Source organism: Notothenia rossii (genome assembly GCF_949606895.1).
Source record: "Notothenia rossii genome assembly, chromosome: 1".
NCBI lineage: Eukaryota > Metazoa > Chordata > Actinopteri > Perciformes > Nototheniidae > Notothenia > Notothenia rossii.
In genome coordinates, this window is record NC_136912.1 from 20,222,539 (window position 1) to 20,242,295 (window position 19,757).

Genomic DNA, 19,757 nt, shown 5'->3' on the forward strand with positions numbered 1-19,757 from the left:
GCCATCAGTGTTGAAGCGTTACTGTTGTTACTGTTCATCCCTTCTGATATACCAACTTTACCCTACCTGCTTAGGAATGAAGGCAAGGCAAGTTTATTTATATAGCACTTTTCAACACAAGGCAATTCAAAGTGCTTTACAAAAAATGAAAGACATTAAGAAAATGGCATTTAAAATCAGTCATTAAAAAGAAAAGTTAATAAAATAAACATTAAAAGAAAAAATACATGGATAAAAGTTACAGTGCAGTCTAGGATATGAATAGTTCAGTTAAAAGCAGCCACAAAAAGAAAAGTCTTCAGCCTGGATTTAAAAGTAGTCTGAGTTGCAGCGGACCTGCAAGTTTCGAAGAGCACATACTGTAGATGCAGAGGCTAGCGTGTGAATATAATGGAGCATTTAGCTGCTAAAAAGACAGATCTTTCCCTCAGGAGATGATGGGAGACCAAAAAAGAGCTTCAAGAGAATAAACATCAAACGTAAAAACATCAGGGAGTCAGAAACTCTAAATGAATCTTGCTCCAAATCTGATGATCATGTAAATAAGCTAATGTTTGCTAACACAATGACAACTATAATAATATATAATAAAACCTTGTGATATAATATTGAAGAGAATGTTTTGTTTACAGTGTACTCTGTTGCATGCAGTAGCCAGAAAACCTTTAAACTCCTTTAGCTAAAAGTGAATTACACACGGGAAGCAGAACATGAACCTGAGTTTCCTTCTCACTACAATACCAGCAATAATTATAACTCCTGCAAAACTAATTTGCCAAAGAAAATGAGGTGTATGCAAAGTTTATTTTGTAGGTAAGAGGGCTGCATGGTGACACATTGATGTTTAGAGGACAACATGAACAGACAAAGTCAAAGGTGACCGAAAGAGAAATATAAAGTGCTCGAACAACAAACAGAGACACACAAAGGTGACAGCCAACAACCTCACTCTCTGCTCCCAATAATGAAACCCAGCGCTGTCATACAACCCCCGGTCAGCTTGCTGCAGAGGGATCAGAGGTTAAATCTGTGGTAACGACTCGTGCAGAAGCTTTGACGAGCAATTATGCCCCTGCAGGCCCACGGCTGGCACTGAGCCATTTGTCTCAAACTCACACAATTGTGCACACACTCATAGAGAAACGCACAGTGTTGATCCCCTGACATGAAAATGGTCCCAGACTGTCTACACTAAATACAGCAATAAGCAGGGCCGTCCCTCCCTACAGGCCGATCATGCAGGCTGCATGGGGCCTCACATCGCGCAGGGGGTCTCGGCTTATGAGCTCGGCATGAGCTCGGCATGTACGCAGTTCTCAGCGCAGTTCTCCCTCCCTCCCCCCCCCCCGCTGACATGCGAGAGTGCGAGTGAGAGGTGACAAGGGGAGCACGTCTGTAACCCGACACCGTTGCAATGAATCTAAATCCGACCAATCAAGGCTTTGACACGGCCACTAGTGCAGGTGAAGAGATGTCGGCGAAAAGACAGTTTTCTAGTTTTTTTATTTCCAGCATTCTTTATTTAACATTCATTCAAGTATTTTATGCCTTTTATCTGCTAATGTACAGGAGGAAGAGTGATAAACTGTCTGTCTAGTTGGCTTACATAACAGTTCAAGTTTACAGCCTAAAAAACATGGAGCATTTTTTCTCCTTTTATTAATTTTTATGTCAATTTGCACATTTCATGGTGATGCTCAGCCTCTCCCCTTAACTCCTAACAGTCATCATCATGTCAACCACAACACAGAGTAATACTGATAGAAATGTGTGTGTAGTTGTTGATACGTTGCTGACAGAGGGAACTACATTTGAATACAGATTTAAGAAATATCAGTTTTTGAGCATGTAATAAGCATGTTTTGCCTTGACTATATTACAACTATATTATAATAAAAATAATATAGTATTTATATTATTTAATTGATTATGATTATGATTATTAGTAGAAGTAGATTATTTGCATTAATTATATTTTAATCTTTTTGAGGCTAGTATTTGGCAGGAAATGCAGACGTATTCACCTGTAAACGCATACTGAACAACATACATGCACATTTAGCATTTACCTCACTGTATAAAAAAGTAACTGTTTTGATAATAATAATAATAATAATAATAAACAGGAATTGTATTTGCAAAGTACTTTGTTTCCAAAAAAAATGTTTTCACTCCTGTCGGTGGGGTGGGGGGCCTCATCTCACAATGTCGCTTGGGGCCCCAAGTTGGCCAGTAAATAAGTGATGCAAACAATAACACTTAGTAAGAGGTCATTGAAACTACATGTCGTGTGTCGCTGGTACTCCTATACTGTAGTGTTTCTGAGATTTGAGTTTAGGTTATGCCCTTGATTGTAACCTAAGTGTAATCATTAATACTAATTAGCCTGCTTGATTACAATTCAGATGTTTTGTTCTAACTGAGATAATTGCAGGGTACTGAACACAAAAGTGCTAAAAATCTTAAAAAATTACAAAAGTTAAGAAAGATTAAACCAGATTAAACTGAGAGGTAATTAAATGTGTTTTGCTCTCAACTACAGCAGGTGGGTTAGGTCAAAGTGTACATAGGAAGTCTGTGATGGAGGCCGTGTCTTGCATCTTTTTACTAAGGCAGGCAACCCAGAGGTCCGCAATAAACTTTGAAAATACAATCCACAACGAAGCCTTTGCAAAACTACAACAATAAAACAAAACAATAATAATCCTTGTAATAAAACAATAAATAAATACATATTTGTCTCAAAGATTTGCGTTGGAAATGTAACAGGAGGGTTTATGTTAACGTTGAGCACATCTACCTGCCCTTCATGGTGTGTTTTTCATTTTCACATGTGCAGCTGCTGTGACGGACAAAACTCCCAAATTGGGGTCGATGAAGTAAATCTAATCTTATGTTATTAATTACTATGACCCGTCACCTATAAGAACACATCAGCCATTTAAACAGACCAGCTACATATTATGCAAAATCAATGACAGAAACAAGACTAAAAGCCCACCATGAGAGGACATAAAACCTTCATGTGTAGGATGGTGTGTGTGTGTGTGTGTGTGTGTGTGTGTGTGTGTGTGTGTGTGTGTGTGTGTGTGTGTGTGTGTGTGTGTGTGTGTGTGTGTGTGTGTGTGTGTGTGTGTGTGTGTGTGTGTGTGTGTGTGTGTGTGTGTGTGTGTGCGCTCTGTAGGACGATTACTGATTACCCATTTGCAGGCGTGACCACGTCAGCCTATGACAGGTGTGAGTAAGGGCATTCTTAATGTATCTTACCTAGCAGATTATTAACGTGTGTGTGTGTGTGTGTGTGTGTGTGTGTGTGTGTGTGTTGTCTGTCAGTCAGTAGTGTCATCTTCTGCTCTTAGTGCAGACTCACAGGGCACAGAGGACACCAGACGCTCCTGGTGGTTACACCATTGATCGCTCCGTGCTCACTTCCTGTCATATGAAATCCTTCCATTTCTCTCTCTCTCTACCTCCCTCCACCTCTTGTAGGTAATAGCATGTTTACAACTGAGGAAAATGGCATGGACATTTTCTGGGATAAAACTCTCCCCTTTAAAAGCGTTGTTAGAGAATCATGTTAAGCAACATCCACAGTTCTTACTGCCAGAAATCATATTGGAACATCCAACAGAATCAAGGAGGATTCTAAATTCAGGAACATTTCTAAATCAAGCCACGTGGGCAGATCCATCAAGCATGAGGCGTTCAGATGGAGATTGAGGGGGTGATTGAGTGAAGCTGACATGCAGCAGATAAAAGTAAACAGGTGAAGTGAAAAAACGAGGATGAGAGGAAGGAAAATGACAGGTTGAAACCAGGAGGCGAACAAACACCGGGACTGCTCGGTGTTTGGGGTTGCTGCAGGGTTCGTCACATGGCTTCCTTGTTGCTATGCAATGTAGCACAGAGAGACATAAATAGAGGCGTTTGGTGTTATTCCCCATGAAAGAGAGGCTAAGCAGGGAGAGTAGAAAGGCAACTTTTAAAAGTAACAAACACAGTTTCACAGTTGAGAGAAAAAAATGGAAGAATTAAGAAGAAAAGGGAAAGGCAGAAAAGGAGGCAACAAAAACAAAATGACTGAGTTACCCAGTCTTTTCAGAATGTTACAAAAAGCAATAATGCTGTCGATTCATGCTGTGACTAGCAGGTCATTATCAGTTTTCAAAAGGATTTCCTGCTTATTCAAATAAATGCTTGTTGCAATATTTCAATGAGCTGTAAGTACGCTTGTTGTGTGAAAATACAAAATATGTTACTAAAGTGCAAAGGGCATCTTTGAAATGAGACGGTGGTTCTCATATTAGGTGTATGACTCTCTACAGGCACTCATTACCAAGACCATGACATGAAGTGCATTTTGGTTTTGAGGTTTTCTGCTCTGATTGGTTAGCTGGCCGGATCTGTTTGAATTGGTCAACTGTTAAGAATTGTCCCTCCCTTCGCGTTCAATGTGTTGGAGCGCTAGCAAATAGTGCGGCACTATGTTAAAGAAGTAAACAAAAGAGTCCAATCTGGGCGTTTCAGGCAGGGGGGGAGAACTCCCTCTGCAGGGGAATTTGGGATTTGTGCCTTTGCAAACCGTTTACATGCACAAAAACCTATACAACACACTGCAGGAAAAAGGGAAACCCAAACATGAAAGGGCTTCTTTAAAACTGCTCAAACACAAAGCAGGTTTGATGTGATGATGGTATGTAAATACAGAATGACACTCCAGCCAAATCAAAGTTTTTTCAGAGGTTATAGTGCAAGACAGCAAATCAAGTCTTTCAAATCAAATCAAGTTTTATTTATATAGCACATTTATAAACGATTTTTGGTCGAGCCAAAGTACTGTATATATAATAAAAGTAGCCTACAGTAGAGACACTTTACAGCTAAAACAACAGCACAGATTGTTCAGAGACATGCATTCAATAACATGGTATCCTAAGTTTCTGTGGTCTAAAACACGCGTCAGCACATAAATAGAACATGACAGGTCCCTTTGACTCCTCTCCACTCAGAGGTGTTGTCAGATGTCCTCTAAAGGTGTGAAAGAGTATCCTCAGGCAGGGTGACGCAGAAGGAAGTTGTGGCATTGCAGAGACCTATCTGGATCTTCCTGCATGTGTCACCATTAGTATCTCCTCTTCTAGTTTCCTGTTTGTCTGCATTAGTCTCTCCACGTGGCTGTTTCTATCTCAGGTCTCAGTAACGGCAGAGAGCTGAGATAGCGACAGCCAACAGTGCTCTGAATCACCACCATCGTGACTTTTCTCTTTGTTCCCACCGTGACCTTATTAACAGCAAATGATGCGAGGCCGTCTCCTCATACAGAATAAAACGTTCCCTTCAGTGAGCAGCACTCATTCGGACGAGTGGGGAGTCTCGCAGCATGGCTAATAGACATTAAAAATGATTTCATCAGATTATGGATAATGCATCTAGAATCACAACCAAGCAATGCCACAGCTTCTGTCGCTTAGTGGGAGGCAGGAATGGAGATGGCAGTAGGATGCGTCACTCAATTAAACGACTGGCTCATTACTACTTGACTTTAAATGATGACACCAATGGTTTTAATCAAGGACAGCCTAATGTTCAAATGGAAGTGAACAGCTCTGAAATGTTGTGTTCAGATGATATGTTTACCCTCTGATGAATAGCGTTTTGCTAGCGAATGGTGACATCCTGGACAGAAGGTCCGAATGTGTGTGTTTTTTGGATGACATAGGACAATAATAGAGCATGGATTGCCTGTTCAGGTTGCATTGGCGTAACAACATTATATTTTTCTCAATTTCACACCAACACTTCCCACTTGAAAGCACTAGGGTGATGTTCATTCTTAATACAGTAAACTCAATTGAAATCAAATAGTTTCTCGATAATTATATGTGTAAAAAGTCTCATAGTATACTTTGCATCACAACAAGTTATTTAACATTTTTGTTCACTAGTTTACTGTTGAACAACTAATGAACCTCCTTCCATTAGGGATTAAATACATTTGATCAGACTATTGTTTTCAAAGGTCGAGAAGGAACTGTAACACTCCTGTGTTTAAACTATCTGCAGGAGTGTGCTGTGTGCTCCTCTTACATTTAAATGACCTCTCTTCCTCATTCTGCATGTTAGGAAATATTATTTAAATTGGCTCCTGACACATTTATATCCTCATATAAGGAATATGAGATGACACTTGCATCATTACATGAAAAAGTTAGGCCGTGACATAGGGTCAGGGGAACACAATGGTAAGACTACATGAATCATCATGAAAAAACATGTATTCATTGATGTAGTACTTCTTCCACAGCATCTAATACATATAACATGTACACCTGTAAACTGTAAGGTAATTCAATTGTCATCATTTCTAAGTTATTAAGGATCAGTCTGCAATTAGTAAATATCCTAAAGAACAGACAAGTCCCTGCAGTGAACATGAAGTCAATTGAAGTCCCACGTATTATAATCTTAACCATTTGTTGTTTAACCACGCATGGCATACATGTTGTCCATTCCTATGTAAATACATTTTAATTCAAAAGGACTCCAAAATTATAATTTTTTGTTTAATTTGTATTTGTTTTCAAAATATATAATGCCTAAATAGACGGAAGAGCCCAATGTATTCGGAGGGTCACAAGATGATACAAATAGCGTAGTTGTCGTAGCATTATTTAATGTAGTAAATGATGAGATTTTAATTTGTGTTCATTCCTGATACAGTAGTTAATGAAAACAGCATCAAATAATGTCTGCTTTTCATGCCTGAGTTCATGGAAAATCATGTACCATGAAGTGCTACCAAGCAGGACATCAACCTACATGCAGAGTCTGACTAACCTCTATGCATATTTGATATTTATCTGAAAAATGCATACATAAGCATTTCATGTTGACAGGCTGTCTTCAGAGTCACGGCTGTATATGAGATGTTGTGTTTTCATGTCATAGCAACGTCAACGAGTAACCACCAACAGTCTGTGTGTTTCGGTTAAGGCCAGCCTGAACACCAGCCAGGAGCAGATGGTGCTGTCATGCTATAAAAAACGGTAGTGAATTACGTTAGAGTTTTCCTTCTTTTACGTTCTTTCACTGTACAGCTCTTTCATTAAAAAAGTCCAGCCAAGCAATGCAAATGTCACTGAACCTCAATGTGTTACGCATCTGTTGCTGCAAGGAGGTTAATACGTTTCTGTTTTCAACCTCATGTATGAATGATATTCAGACAGAAATATGTGAGAAATATTATTTTTGGTAACCTCTTTAAGCCATAAGAACACTGAGTATGTGCTTTACTGCAATCATGGTTCATTTGTTGATTCCAAAGTACATAATTGAGCTATCATGTTAATCATTATTATGAATAGCCTGGATTACCTGTCACAAATATGACAGACGATGGTCATTATGGATTCCGGCCGATTATTTAATGGGTGAATAGTTAGGACGATAAAATGTCAGAAAAGAGTATCAAATGTCTTTCCCAGTTTTCTGGTGATTTCTAAGGTGATGTATTTTTAATGTGTTGTTTTTCAGTCCAAAACACAAAGATATTCATATTTAAAATGATATGCAATAAATCTATTTATTGCATATCTGCTATCTATTCCTGAAAAATTGCTAGTTTTATCGATCACCAAAATAGTTATGTTTTTCTGACAATTGACTATAAACAAAAAAACAAGTCAACTATTCAAGACAGCTCTGGTAAGAGTTATTTTTAAGTATTTTGTATTTATTTTGTAGAGTAATTATAACAACTACCAACAAAAAAGCAATCTGTCATTCTTTGAGTGAAGAAAAGAGATGACATAGGCTTATCTTAATGGCAATCATTTTCATTTCTGTTAAGCACTTTGAATTGCCTTGTGTTGAAAGGTGCTATATATAAACTTGCCTTGCCTAAGAAATCCAAAAGCAAAGCTCTACTAAATTACAGATTTCCTCTCACATCTTTAGTGAAAAATGAACATTGGCAATACTTACTGTTTGTCAGTGGGATGAAATGTCCTATGCGTTGTTCATGAGTGGGATAATTTGCACTGTGCATCATATGCGAATGTGTGAGTGGGATAAAACTGCACATACTGTGTGTGAGTGAGATAAACACTAAGACCTCCTTCACTTGTTTGTCATCCGGCTTCAGTCTCTGAATGCTCCGACTCTCTGTCATGATCTCAAAAAAACAAACAAAGAGCTCTTCTTTGGAGGAAAGGAAGTAGACGGAGGAGACAGACTGAGAGTGTGTCGTCACAGTTAACCCTGCCGGCTTTCTCTTAAATGTAGGCTGAGACTCTGAGGCTCAGCCTTTCATCCCACCACTCTCTTCCTCCTTTAGCTGCACACTCTCTGCTTCTCATTTGTACTGTCTTCCTTTAACTCAATCTGTTCGGGAGTGGGCACAAAGCATGATCTCTCTTAATTGCCATAGCCAGCCAAGAAAACACACACGCACACACAACTGAAACAATGCAGAAAAACACACACAATGGAGATGGAGACGAAGAAAGAAATACCAGGGATTAATGATCTGATGATATGAATAACTCAGAATTAGGGCTGGGTAATGTTCCATACCAGAGTTTTTAAACCAACAAATAATACATTTTTAATGCCTCGCTGAGAGCAGAAGAAACTTTCCTTTTTCTTTGAACAAACTTAGGCAGAGTTCTGCAACGTTGAAAGTTCAAACACAAGCAGCAGTAACTTCGTATATGCTCAGTTGCAAGTTCATTAAGTCTACATAGCTAGATTTTTTTTTACCATTTTCTTGTGAAACAAAAAACCCCTACCAATACTATAGCGATGCAAAAACCTCTACCCATGTGGAGTACGATATGTCACACTCAGAGTGCAGACATATAGTAAAACATTCATGAATAACTGGCAATTGTTTTCTAGCTGGAGCTACATTTCTACTAGCCACTTGAATATTTAACCAGCATTTGGAAAGAACATCACACACAAACTGTAAACAAGACAACAGCAAATACTTTCCCTAAACACACATGTTCCCTCTCATGAACACACACACACTGCATGGTGGCCGGCAGTCAGAGTGAGGGAGGATTTATTCTTGTTCATATACAGAACATCCTGCTGTTCATTCCCGCACAGTCAGAGCAACGGTGAAGACTAATCCCCCTGTGATCAGAGGAGATGAAGACAGCTCAAATGAAGCGCTGCAGGAGGGACTAAAGGGTCTGCAGGGGATTGTACATCAGGGAGAGAGGAGAGGAGAGGAGGGGAGAGGAGATGAGATGAGGTGAGAGGAGGGGAGAGGAGAGGAGGAGAGGAGAGGAGAGGAGGGGAGGGGAGGGGAGAGGAGAGGAGAGGAGGGGAGGTGAGATGAGGGGAGAGGAGAGGAGAGGAGGGGAGAGGATAGGAGAGGAGAGGAGGGGAGAGGATAGGAGAGGAGGGGAGAGGAGATGAGAGGAGAGGAGGGGAGAGGAGAGGAGGGGAGGGGAGAGGAGAGGAGAGGAGAGGAGAGGAGAGGAGAGGAGAGGAGGGGAGAGGAGGGGAGAGGATGGGATAGGAGGGGAGAGGAGAGGAGATGAGAGGAGATGAGAGGAGGGGAGGGGAGGGGAGGGGAGAGGAGAGGAGAGGAGAGGAGAGGAGAGGAGAGGAGAGGAGGGGAGAGGAGAGGAGATGAGAGGAGATGAGATGAGAGGAGGGGAGAGGAGAGGAGATGAGAGGAGAGGAGAGGAGAGGAGAAGAGGGGAGAGGAGAGGAGAGGAGATGAGAGGAGGGGAGAGGAGAGGAGAGGGGTTATTGAGTTTAAGAGGCAGAAAGAACAGAGAGAAAACAGAGACAAAGAACATTTAAGCGAGTAGATGACAAGATAAAAGACAGAAATGAAGAGAATAGAGAAAGAGGATGAGAAAGAGAGAGTAGTGAATAGGAAGAAAAGAGGAAGAAGAGCAAAGACTTGTGCCAAGCAGACAGCGCTGCCCACTGTTGGCGCTCTGCTACACAATCACTCCCTGGACACTGATAATAATACCTTCACTTCATAACGTTATCTCTGGCACACAGGCTACTGGCCAAGCGCACACATGCTTTCCAGTGTGTGTGTGTGTGTGTGTGTGTGTGTGTGTGTGTGTGTGTGTGTGTGTGTGTGTGTGTGTGTGTGTGTGTGTGTGTGTGTGTGTGTGTGTGTGTGTGTGTGTGTGTGTGTGTGTGTGTGTGTGTGTGTGTACGAAAGATTGAGCCATAATCTAAAACAGATTAAATCCTTGTGCACATTTGCATCAATATGAAAAAGCTCAACAAGGATACAAATACAATCAAACCTCGATGTATACTTCAGAAGCTCCATTTCAAAAAAGTAAAAGCATACTGTGTGCACAAGATAATATTACATTAACACATGTAGAGACCTCCAATAAGCACACAGGAAAGCAAACACACCATATTGCTGAAGCTAAATGGAGACAGGGAGACAACTGTGAGACAGCATGATAGCTGGCGGGGACAACGGAAACATCATGGAAAAACACAACCACCTCCTCGGAAGAAACAACACACAACAACAACAACAACAGCAGCAAGGCACCACACCAGTCACACACACTGCACAGAGACAGATGGTTGTCGTTTACCTTTTTGTGCGTCGAAACATGTTGCTAGCAGCAGAGGCTGTGTTGGCAGTTGATCATGAGAGCAGCTGAGCTTCTCTTACACACACACACACACACACACACACAAACAGAGGCAGTCAAGAGGCAGCAGTTACGCTCCACACCGGCATGTCAGCCTCCTCTGGCCAGTTAAACCCACACACACACACAGACACACACCACTGTCCAAGGATTCGGAGAAAATGATTAGAGAGATTTGAAAATGTCAGCCATGTCACAACTGGAGGATTAAAGAAAGAGCGAGAGAGAGAGAGGAGCGAAGAAGAAGAGAGGGAGAGAGGGGACAGGCTGCCGAGCGTCCCTGTCAGGAGGAGAGAGGATTGTGGGGCTCTCAAGGGTATCGTGCCAAGCCAGGAAGTGTGGAGAGGCAGGGCGAGGGGGGAGGGTGGCAGAGGGAGGGAGAGAGAGAGGAGGGAAAGGGGAGGAGGGTCAATGCAGGTATGAATGAGAGAGAGAGAGAAAGAGAAAGAGAGAGAAAGTCAATCAGAGGTGAGGAGACAATGGAGAAACAAACTGTCGACTAATGGATGCAAGACGGGAGGTGGAATGAGGGGGAAGGGGTGTTTAAGCTGGCTCTGATAACAGGATACTCACTACATTTCTTATTGAAAACAATATGAAAGTCAACAATTACCTTACCCTACAAAAGAGCATGCCAGAGTTTATCCCTCTGTGATCTCCATTGTTGCCTGAAAGCTATTAAAGGATGAGGCTGGCCAATTCTATGTTTTGTTATTGTCAATAAATGGCATGAAAAGATAAAGAAATGCTTGAGTCTGTCTCTCAATGGTTCCACTGAGCCAGGCTATGTGGCTCCAAGCGCAACAAGCCATTCGCTCCGACTGAAGGCCAACATCTTTAACCAGTAATGAAAACAAAAGCTGAAATGAGACAGCAGGGCATTATACTTTAGAGCAAATGTTAATCAAACTGTGGTAAATAGAACATTTGTTTGGGACTACTTTATTTTACAGACCAGGGTGTAAGACATAGACACAATAAACGACAGCACCCAAGTCAAAGGTATTGAAGGAACATGTCAACAAGTGCATGACTGGTTTATGTTTTGGGTAGAATACCATTATAGCTGCTTGTTGGTCTTTATTTGTATTACTGCTTTGATCTTAGCGAGACAGGAAAGGCAGGGGATGACACGTCTCCACCCGTTCAGCTTCTACAGCGTCCAGATCTTTTGTCTACAAAAGCATAGACTTGTCCTTTGCTAAGAGCCCAGCTGCTTTAGGACAATCGAGGTACTAGAAAAAAATGTATATATGTGTGATGTGTATTTCAATAATTACGTCCAGGGCTGAGCATGCTTGTGGCCAAAGGCTGGCTAGTATATAGGAAAGTCTCGTCAGAACCAAACGTGAGTTGGTCCAACTCACGTTTGGTTAGGGGATTTCCCTGGGTTTTAATGACAACACAAAATTCAAAACACCACCCTTGCAAATGCACATTATAACACACATTCTCCTATGAAAACCTATGAACTCTTGCATCCTCTATTTGTCCTAGATATCAGGATCTGCTCTGAAAGAGACATTTAATTTCTGTGTGAGTGTGTGCGTGAGTACGCCCTCCCTCCCTCCCTTTGAGACAAATCCACCAAATGTTAAAGCTGACGTGGGGTGACAGTTGCCCAGTAGTGCTGAGGGGAGTAATTCAATAATGGATGCCGTCTCTAATGTGGGAGTCTGGATGGATAAAATATACATGGTAGAGGAGGGACGGGGGGGGAGGAGGAGGGGAGGCAGCAGGAGGAGGAGGGGGGGGGGCGATGATATCATTGAAACACAGTGGGGGGCCACAGACAGGGATGGGCAGCATGATATCATATGGATGACATGGTGTCATTTTAGTGTGAGGTCTTTCTCTCTTCCGAACCTCTCAGGATTTCAGTATCAGGTGACCTTTTTGTCCTTCAGGTCACTCTATTCTCACTCTGCTATAAACGTCCATTCGTTACGCCCAGAGTGTAAGACTCCAGCTCCACCCACAGGAGGATGTGTGCAGGAAAATCCAGCAGAGAGGGGGGGCCGAGAGAGCTGACCGTGAGCCCACAGCTCCGGTGTCTCCTTCATCACGTCATGCAGTGACATCTGCTGCTCGGAGGTCAGGGTTCAAGGAGCAAAACACACTCGGTGTCAGCAGTCAGAGACCCACACACACGCTTACAGCACACCAGATTACTGACCGCACACACAGAAGCATGCGCGCCAACTAAGGCAGTACATAGTTATAACGCATGGACACACACACACATTAAATACCCTATGCATGTTTAGGCTGCCATCCTCAGGCCAATGCTGCCAGACACAACCTCTGCAGAGTAACATGCACGCAGAATATTAAACAGACAACTACACACAGTAATAAAATCAATGTTGGATAAAACGTCAGCTCACTACAGGGAAGGAAATCCATGCTTCACATTTACAACTTCCTGAGCGGCTTGCACATTAACAGCTTATGAACAGATATAAGAGAGTTATGTGATTCCTATTCTTCTCACTAAAAACACCAAGACGCCAAGTGAAACGGGATGAAAAGTATTGGTCTGGACTACAGCAATTTCATGAACACTTGAAGAACTTCCACACTCAAATTGATGATGGCAAAGTGGAATCATTTTGTGGAAAAGTACACCCCCCTCTATGTTCAAAGGCAATTTCAGACAGCCTTTTCATCCGACATAAGACACTTTTCTAAATTCTGCCTGAGTTGCGAAGTGCCTTTAGCGGCAGCCGCCAGCTACTTTCTGACTTTAAGAATAGATGAGGAAATCCACTGCAATAGATGATATTGTCAAGAAGTGAACAGTAATTAAGATTTAGCAAATGAAACACTTCCAGAGACAAAAGCCTCAGATTTTGAATAAAACATTTATTTGGAGTAAAAAGTGACAAACGCACTGAGCAAGGAAAAGAAAGAGTGGTGAGTTTCATTTCAGCACCACGGACAGCGATTCACATTCTCACATACATTCAAACCTTTATTTATCCAGGTGTATCCCATTGAGATCATTGATCTCTTTTTCAAGGGAGACCTCCTCGAGTATGTTCCACATGAAACATAAAAAAAACATAAACAGAAAAACAAAAGGACATCTTACAGCATCATTACAGGGATTACAATTTACATAACTATCCACATGAACAGGTACCAACAGCTTCCGATTGAGTAGCATCCAACCGAGCTTTAATTACATTACATTACATTTAGAGAATCAGCTGCATTTAAAGACAGCCTGTGCTCAGTTTGTCTGCTCAAATGTCACCATTTTCTTCTTTGGTGTAACAGTTTAACATGGCTGTGCCACAAATTAAGACACTTTAAATCAGTTTTGTCAAACCTCTCAGGATCATTCGAACACACTGTTTTCCAAATGGCCCAGAAAGTGTCTCTAGAGGTTTCTAATTCAGTCGCATCTCTGTGGAAACACCAACTGGACTTCTCTTTCTCCAGGAAGCTAATCTTGCTTTATGAAGCTTCCTGTTTAAATCTGGCGTCACTGTTGACATTCTGAAGGAATTTCCATTAAACATTTAATTCAATAGCAGGATGAGAACTGAAATAAGAAATGACTCTTCCTCCTTCTCACTGCTCAGAATTATAATGCTTTTATCTACAAAATAACACTTTTAAACAATGGACTACAAGTTAAAGGGGACCTATCATGCAAAATGCACTGTGATGTCTTTTATACATAAATATGTGTCCCCGGTGCGTCGGGGAACTCACGCAGCGTCAGAAATTAAAACCCTTTCTCTTTTCCTCTGTACCCAAATCTTTTAAAAACGGGGGTACAACGAGCGGATACAGATTTCCATCCGCTGTGACGTGTCCATCCGCTGTGACGTGTCCATTCGCTGTGACGTCGGCGGACCCACAGAAAGTTGCTATCAAAAACAATGTCTGACGTGTTTTGGATGTAATCTCGTCTTTGTTTACATTAGCAAGCCTCGCTAACACTCAGAGCTAACCTGTACTGGAGAGCACATGTGTTTTAAAAAGCAGGAAATAAAAAAGGAACTCACCTTGTGATAAACCCGCAAGAGAAAATGGCAAATGTCGTGTTTCTGCTGTGCCTTTTTTTTGACTGTGCTGGACAAGGAGAAGTTCGCTAGTCATCCTGACAATTCTGCTGGATGCGGGTCCGTTCTGCCGCCCGCAGTGGACATCCCCTGTACAGGTTCGGATGGGTTGCACAAACAATTGCTAGTTGCACTGTCGCGGACATTCATTTCGTCAAATGTCTGTCTTTCTCACATGCCTGCCACAATGGTCCTTCAGAATTGTTTTTTGAACTCTAATCTCACTTTTGCGAAGTTTGCTGGTGACTCTAGAACAGCTGAAAATGTATGTGTGTTGATTAAGAGGAAAAGGTGCTTGGTATTTTTATTGTTGTTACTATCAGGAAATGTACAGCCAAATCCGGGTCCACCTGGTAGTTTTAGTCAAATAGCTACTCCTGCTGATTTTAGTTCTAGATCGGGGTTAGGTTTAATTCATTTAAATGTGCGCAGTCTGTTACCTAAATTAGATTTTGTCCGTATTTGGGCGAGTTCAACTGATGCTGATGTCATTGTCTTATCAGAAACGTGGCTAGACAAATCGATCTTGGCCTCTGACATTTACATAAATGGTTACAATGTATATCGCACTGACCGTCCTAAAAAAGGTGGTGGCGTTGCCATTTATGTCAAAAATAAGTTTTGTGTAACAAAAATGGTTTCCAAATCTGTTAGTAAACAACTAGAATTTTTAGCTGTGAATGTCGAAGTAACAAAGGGTCAACAGGTCATGGTGGTGGGTTGCTACAGGGCCCCCTCGGCTGTCAAGGACTCCTTATCTTCATTGGCAAAACTGTTATCTCAACTTTCCTACAAGGAAATAGTGCTGCTTGGTGATTTTAATTGGGATTGGTTAACTTCTGTGTCAGAGGATTTTAAAAACCTGTGTACCTCTTTGAACATTACTCAGATTATAGACAGTCCTACTCGCCCAAATATTAAGTCCCCAAATAAATCCTCCTTAATTGATCTAATTTTAACAAATGTTCCATATAAATACTCATCTGTGGGAGTATTTGCTAATGATGTGAGTGACCACTGTGTTGTAGCCACAATTAGGGACACTAAGGTCCAAAAAGTTAAACCACGCATCATCACAAAGAGAGATAAAAAACACTTAGTGGAGCAGGGTTTTTTACATGATCTGTTTGATTTTGATTGGGGAAAAATCGATCTGTGTGCTGATGTAGAAACTGCATGGTCTTATTTTTATCTTGGTTTTATAAAAATTATAGATAAACATGCACCTCTGCGTAAATTTAGAGTGAAGGGACGAAACAATCCCTGGTTTTCTGCTGAAATGTCCAGTCTCCTTCATGAGAGAAACAATGCCTGGGCAAAGGCTAGGAAATCAGGCTCAGAGGTAGAATGGCTACGCTTTAGGCAGCTAAGGAATAGCTTTACTTCAAATGTCAAAAGTGCTAAGTCAAAGTACTATTTGTCAGTTACCACAGAAAACCTGAATAATCCTAGTAAATTTTGGAAAGCCATAAAATCAATTTCCACTGGTGATATCCCAAATGAGCTACCTCCGTACCTCACCACAGCATCTGGCATTATATCAGACAGGGCCACCATGCTAAATTGCTTTAATAAGCATTTTGTCTCTTGTGGCTCTCTGTTTGATTCTGTCACTGACTGTGCTTCTGCTTCTGTGAACGCTCCAGTCCTTGACTCTGAACAATGTGGTCTGGAAAACCCTTTCAGTTTTACTCCTTTAACTGTTGGTATTGTCCATGAAGCTTTATCCAAGTTAGATCCTAAGAAACCGGCTGGCCCGGACAACGTAGAACCTTTCTTTTTAAAGATAGCTGCAGATTTTATTGCTCCACCTCTTACTTCTCTTTTTAACCTCTCCCTCAGCACAAATACAATTCCTAAAGTATGGAAGTCTGCTTATGTCCTGCCTCTACTGAAAGGAGGGGAGGCAACTATTTTAAATAACTATAGGCCAATCTCTAAATTGTCAGTTTTGGCTAAGGTGCTCGAACGACTTGTGAGTGAACAAGTAAAGGAGTTTTTATGTATAAATGATATCCTGTCTAAACATCAGTCAGGCTTCAGGAAGAAACATAGCACCATCACTGCAACAATGAAAGTGGTAAATGATATTACTAGTATGCTAGATAATAAACAGAGTTGTGCAGCTCTGTTTATTGACCTTTCCAAAGCGTTTGACACCGTTGATCATCGTGTCTTAAAACAGAGGCTACTCAGTACTGGCATATCCAGCCATGCAGTGGGGTGGTTTGTGAACTACCTCTCTGAAAGGTCCCAATGTGTTCACTTTGATGGGCTGTCTTCTGAGTGGTTAAACATTGCTAATGGTGTTCCTCAAGGTTCTGTTTTAGGTCCACTTTTATTCTCCATATATATCAACAGTTTAGGTGAAAATGTGGATGAAGCTACTTTACATTTTTATGCGGACGATACCGTGATGTATTGTGCAGGTCCCTCCATTCAGGAGGCGGTTGTTAAATTACAGGCTGTTTTTAACATTATTCAGACTCAGCTCTCTGAACTAAAGCTTCTTTTAAATGTGGATAAAACCAAGATAATGCTCTTTTCAAAAGCTAAAAAGTCACCAGAGCCTGTTTTAGATATTGTATCAACGCAAGGAACAAAACTTGAAGTTGTTGCCTGTTACAAATACCTTGGTATCTTGCTTGATGACTGTCTCTCTTTTAAACTTCATGTCAATAACCTGCTTAAAAAACTGAGGGTTAGGCTAGGTTTCTTTTTCAGGAATAAGTCCTGTTTCTCGCTTGAGGCCAGGAAAAGGCTAGTCACTGTGACCTTTTTACCTGTGCTGGACTATGGTGATCTGCTGTATATGAATGCACCTGCCAACTACCTAAGCAAACTAGATGCTGCGTATCATAGTGCTCTGAGATTTGTCACTAACTGTAAAGCACTTACTCATCACTGTACATTGTATACCAAGGCAGGTTTACCATCACTCACTGTACGGAGGCTCAGTCACTGGTACACTTTTATCTATAAAGCTATGTTGGGCAAACTCCCGTATTATATCTGTTCATTGATAAAGCAGAAAGTTGCAAGCAGCTATTGTCTGCGATCACAGGATATAGTCTTGTTAGATGTGCCAAGAGTAAGGACTGTCTTAGGTAAGACAGCTTTTATGTGCGCAGCTCCACTTGCTTGGAACAGTCTACAGGCAAAATTGAAATTGAGCATTTTTATTTCTTTGAATGTATTTAAGGCATGTCTAAATGAAATGCTTTCTGACACTCTGGGTATTTGTAAATGTTGAATATGTAAATATGATATCCTCTGTTGTTTGTATGTTGTTTTTATGTTTCATGTGGAACTAAATGATGCAGGTCTCCCTTGTAAATGAGATCGATGATCTCAAGGGACTAATCTGTCTAAATAAAGGTTTGAAATGAAATGAAAATTTGAGCTCCATACTGTTTCAGAAATAATCCTTGATGTGGTTTAAACAGGATGGCGTTTTATCTCAGCAGAATGTAACTTTATCTCCGGTAGAATTCTGATCAGGCATTAGCCACGCCTCCTCTTTTTTTTTTTTCAAGCTAAGGACCCAAAATCCGCCTTTCTCTAACAGGGCTGCAAAAGAGGGGTATGAGCAGTATGAGGGATGGCTACAATGGGTGATCTGTTTGGTATTTTGAAAAAAAAACTTCACAGACATGTTTTGTATAGGTATGGCCCTACAATATATGTTTCAAATATAGCATGATTTAATGCCCACTTTAAGCCCTGTTTTTGTTGGCAAACATTGGTTTTAAGTTTGTTAAAAGTATGCTGATTGAGCTACTTGCAGTTCCTCTCTTCAATGTATCCATTTGTACAGACAACAATACTAAATGCTTTGACAGTGAAGAAAGTTTCATAGACATAAGGAGCGTCTTCTTCTCTCAATTTATAAAAATGTAATGAGCAAAATGAGCAAAAACTCCAATAGCGGTGGAAAAGTCTGATTACTAAAGGGAATCTTCTATTCTTCTCTAAAAAGGATTAAAGAGATTCATTAACTAAATGTTGGGGTGCGCTACTGGCTCAAAGATAACTTATTGTCAATGAGAGCACAGGATGAATTTGGAAATTGGAAATGTTTCTATTTCAGATTCCTGAAAGCTAACATTTGCTTTTAGTTATTGTAATGTCCATGTTTTGTGTCTGTAGCATGTACAATACATTTATTAAAAAAAAAACATTTTTAAAAAGCTAACATTTGCTTCAACTCAAGAAATCCTTTTGACACGGTAGAAATGCTGTCAGTCACATTGTGTGTCTCATGTATAGTTCTTATTCCTGCATTTTACTCACACCATTAGGTCTCTCACACTATTGAATTGGACTGTATTAGCTCTTTATTCATTATCATGTTTTAAGTATAGTTTGTTGTATAATTGGTAGAGTTTTGAGCTTAAGATCGTCAAAAACTACACAAAAAATAAAGCCATTAAATGTTGAATCCAAAAAAAAGGATCTCTAATGCCAGTGCCAGATTACAGCAACTGCTTATCCGTTCAATGTACATACACGCATGTGGTTATTGTATTGTGACATCTTTGATTAACTATAATTGTCATAATGTATGCACAGTCAGTGATACACTTTCTGCTCTCTTGTTGTTGGCTTAACTCATTTGTCTAACACATCATGTACTCATCATGTACTGCTTTATTCTCCCTCCTCAACCTCAGCCTTCTCACGCCCCCGCAGGTTGTTGAGGTCAGAGCACAGCTCTCCTGCTGCTGAACGTTCATCGCACGGCTCACTGGTGCAACAGATTGGGCCGACAGAGACGCTCTGAGAGGAAAAGGGCTCACACAGAGCGGGAACATGCTGCAGTCTGAAGGCAAAATACCATCGTTTCTCCACCACTTCCTTTAACAGAGCTGACCGATTCAGTGCTGAAAGATGGTTTTCCTTCTTGCTTTAGTGTTTGTCTTTCAGCTCAGAAAGTATGTAGCCATACCATGTAGAAAAAGCAGTAAACCAAAAATGTGTCCTGTATGGTATTTTATCGCACCTTTAAGTGTATTTAAATATA

At 40.9% G+C, this 19,757-nt stretch overlaps 1 protein-coding gene across 4 annotated transcripts in view; it reads right to left on the reverse strand.

The window, feature by feature from the left end:
* LOC307043810 (microtubule-associated serine/threonine-protein kinase 1-like) overlaps nucleotides 1–19,757 on the reverse strand; it is a 72,736-nt gene that overhangs the window by 41,223 nt on the left and 11,756 nt on the right. The window contains exon 1 of one of the 4 annotated variants that reach the window (XM_079688679.1): nucleotides 10,599–12,201. The exons of the other annotated variants lie outside the window; for them this stretch is intronic. Coding sequence (XP_079544805.1) covers nucleotides 10,599–10,618 — 20 coding nt within the window. The 5' untranslated portion in view covers nucleotides 10,619–12,201. Of the gene's footprint in view, nucleotides 1–10,598; nucleotides 12,202–19,757 lie in introns of those variants that run through there. 4 annotated transcript variants of the gene reach the window in all.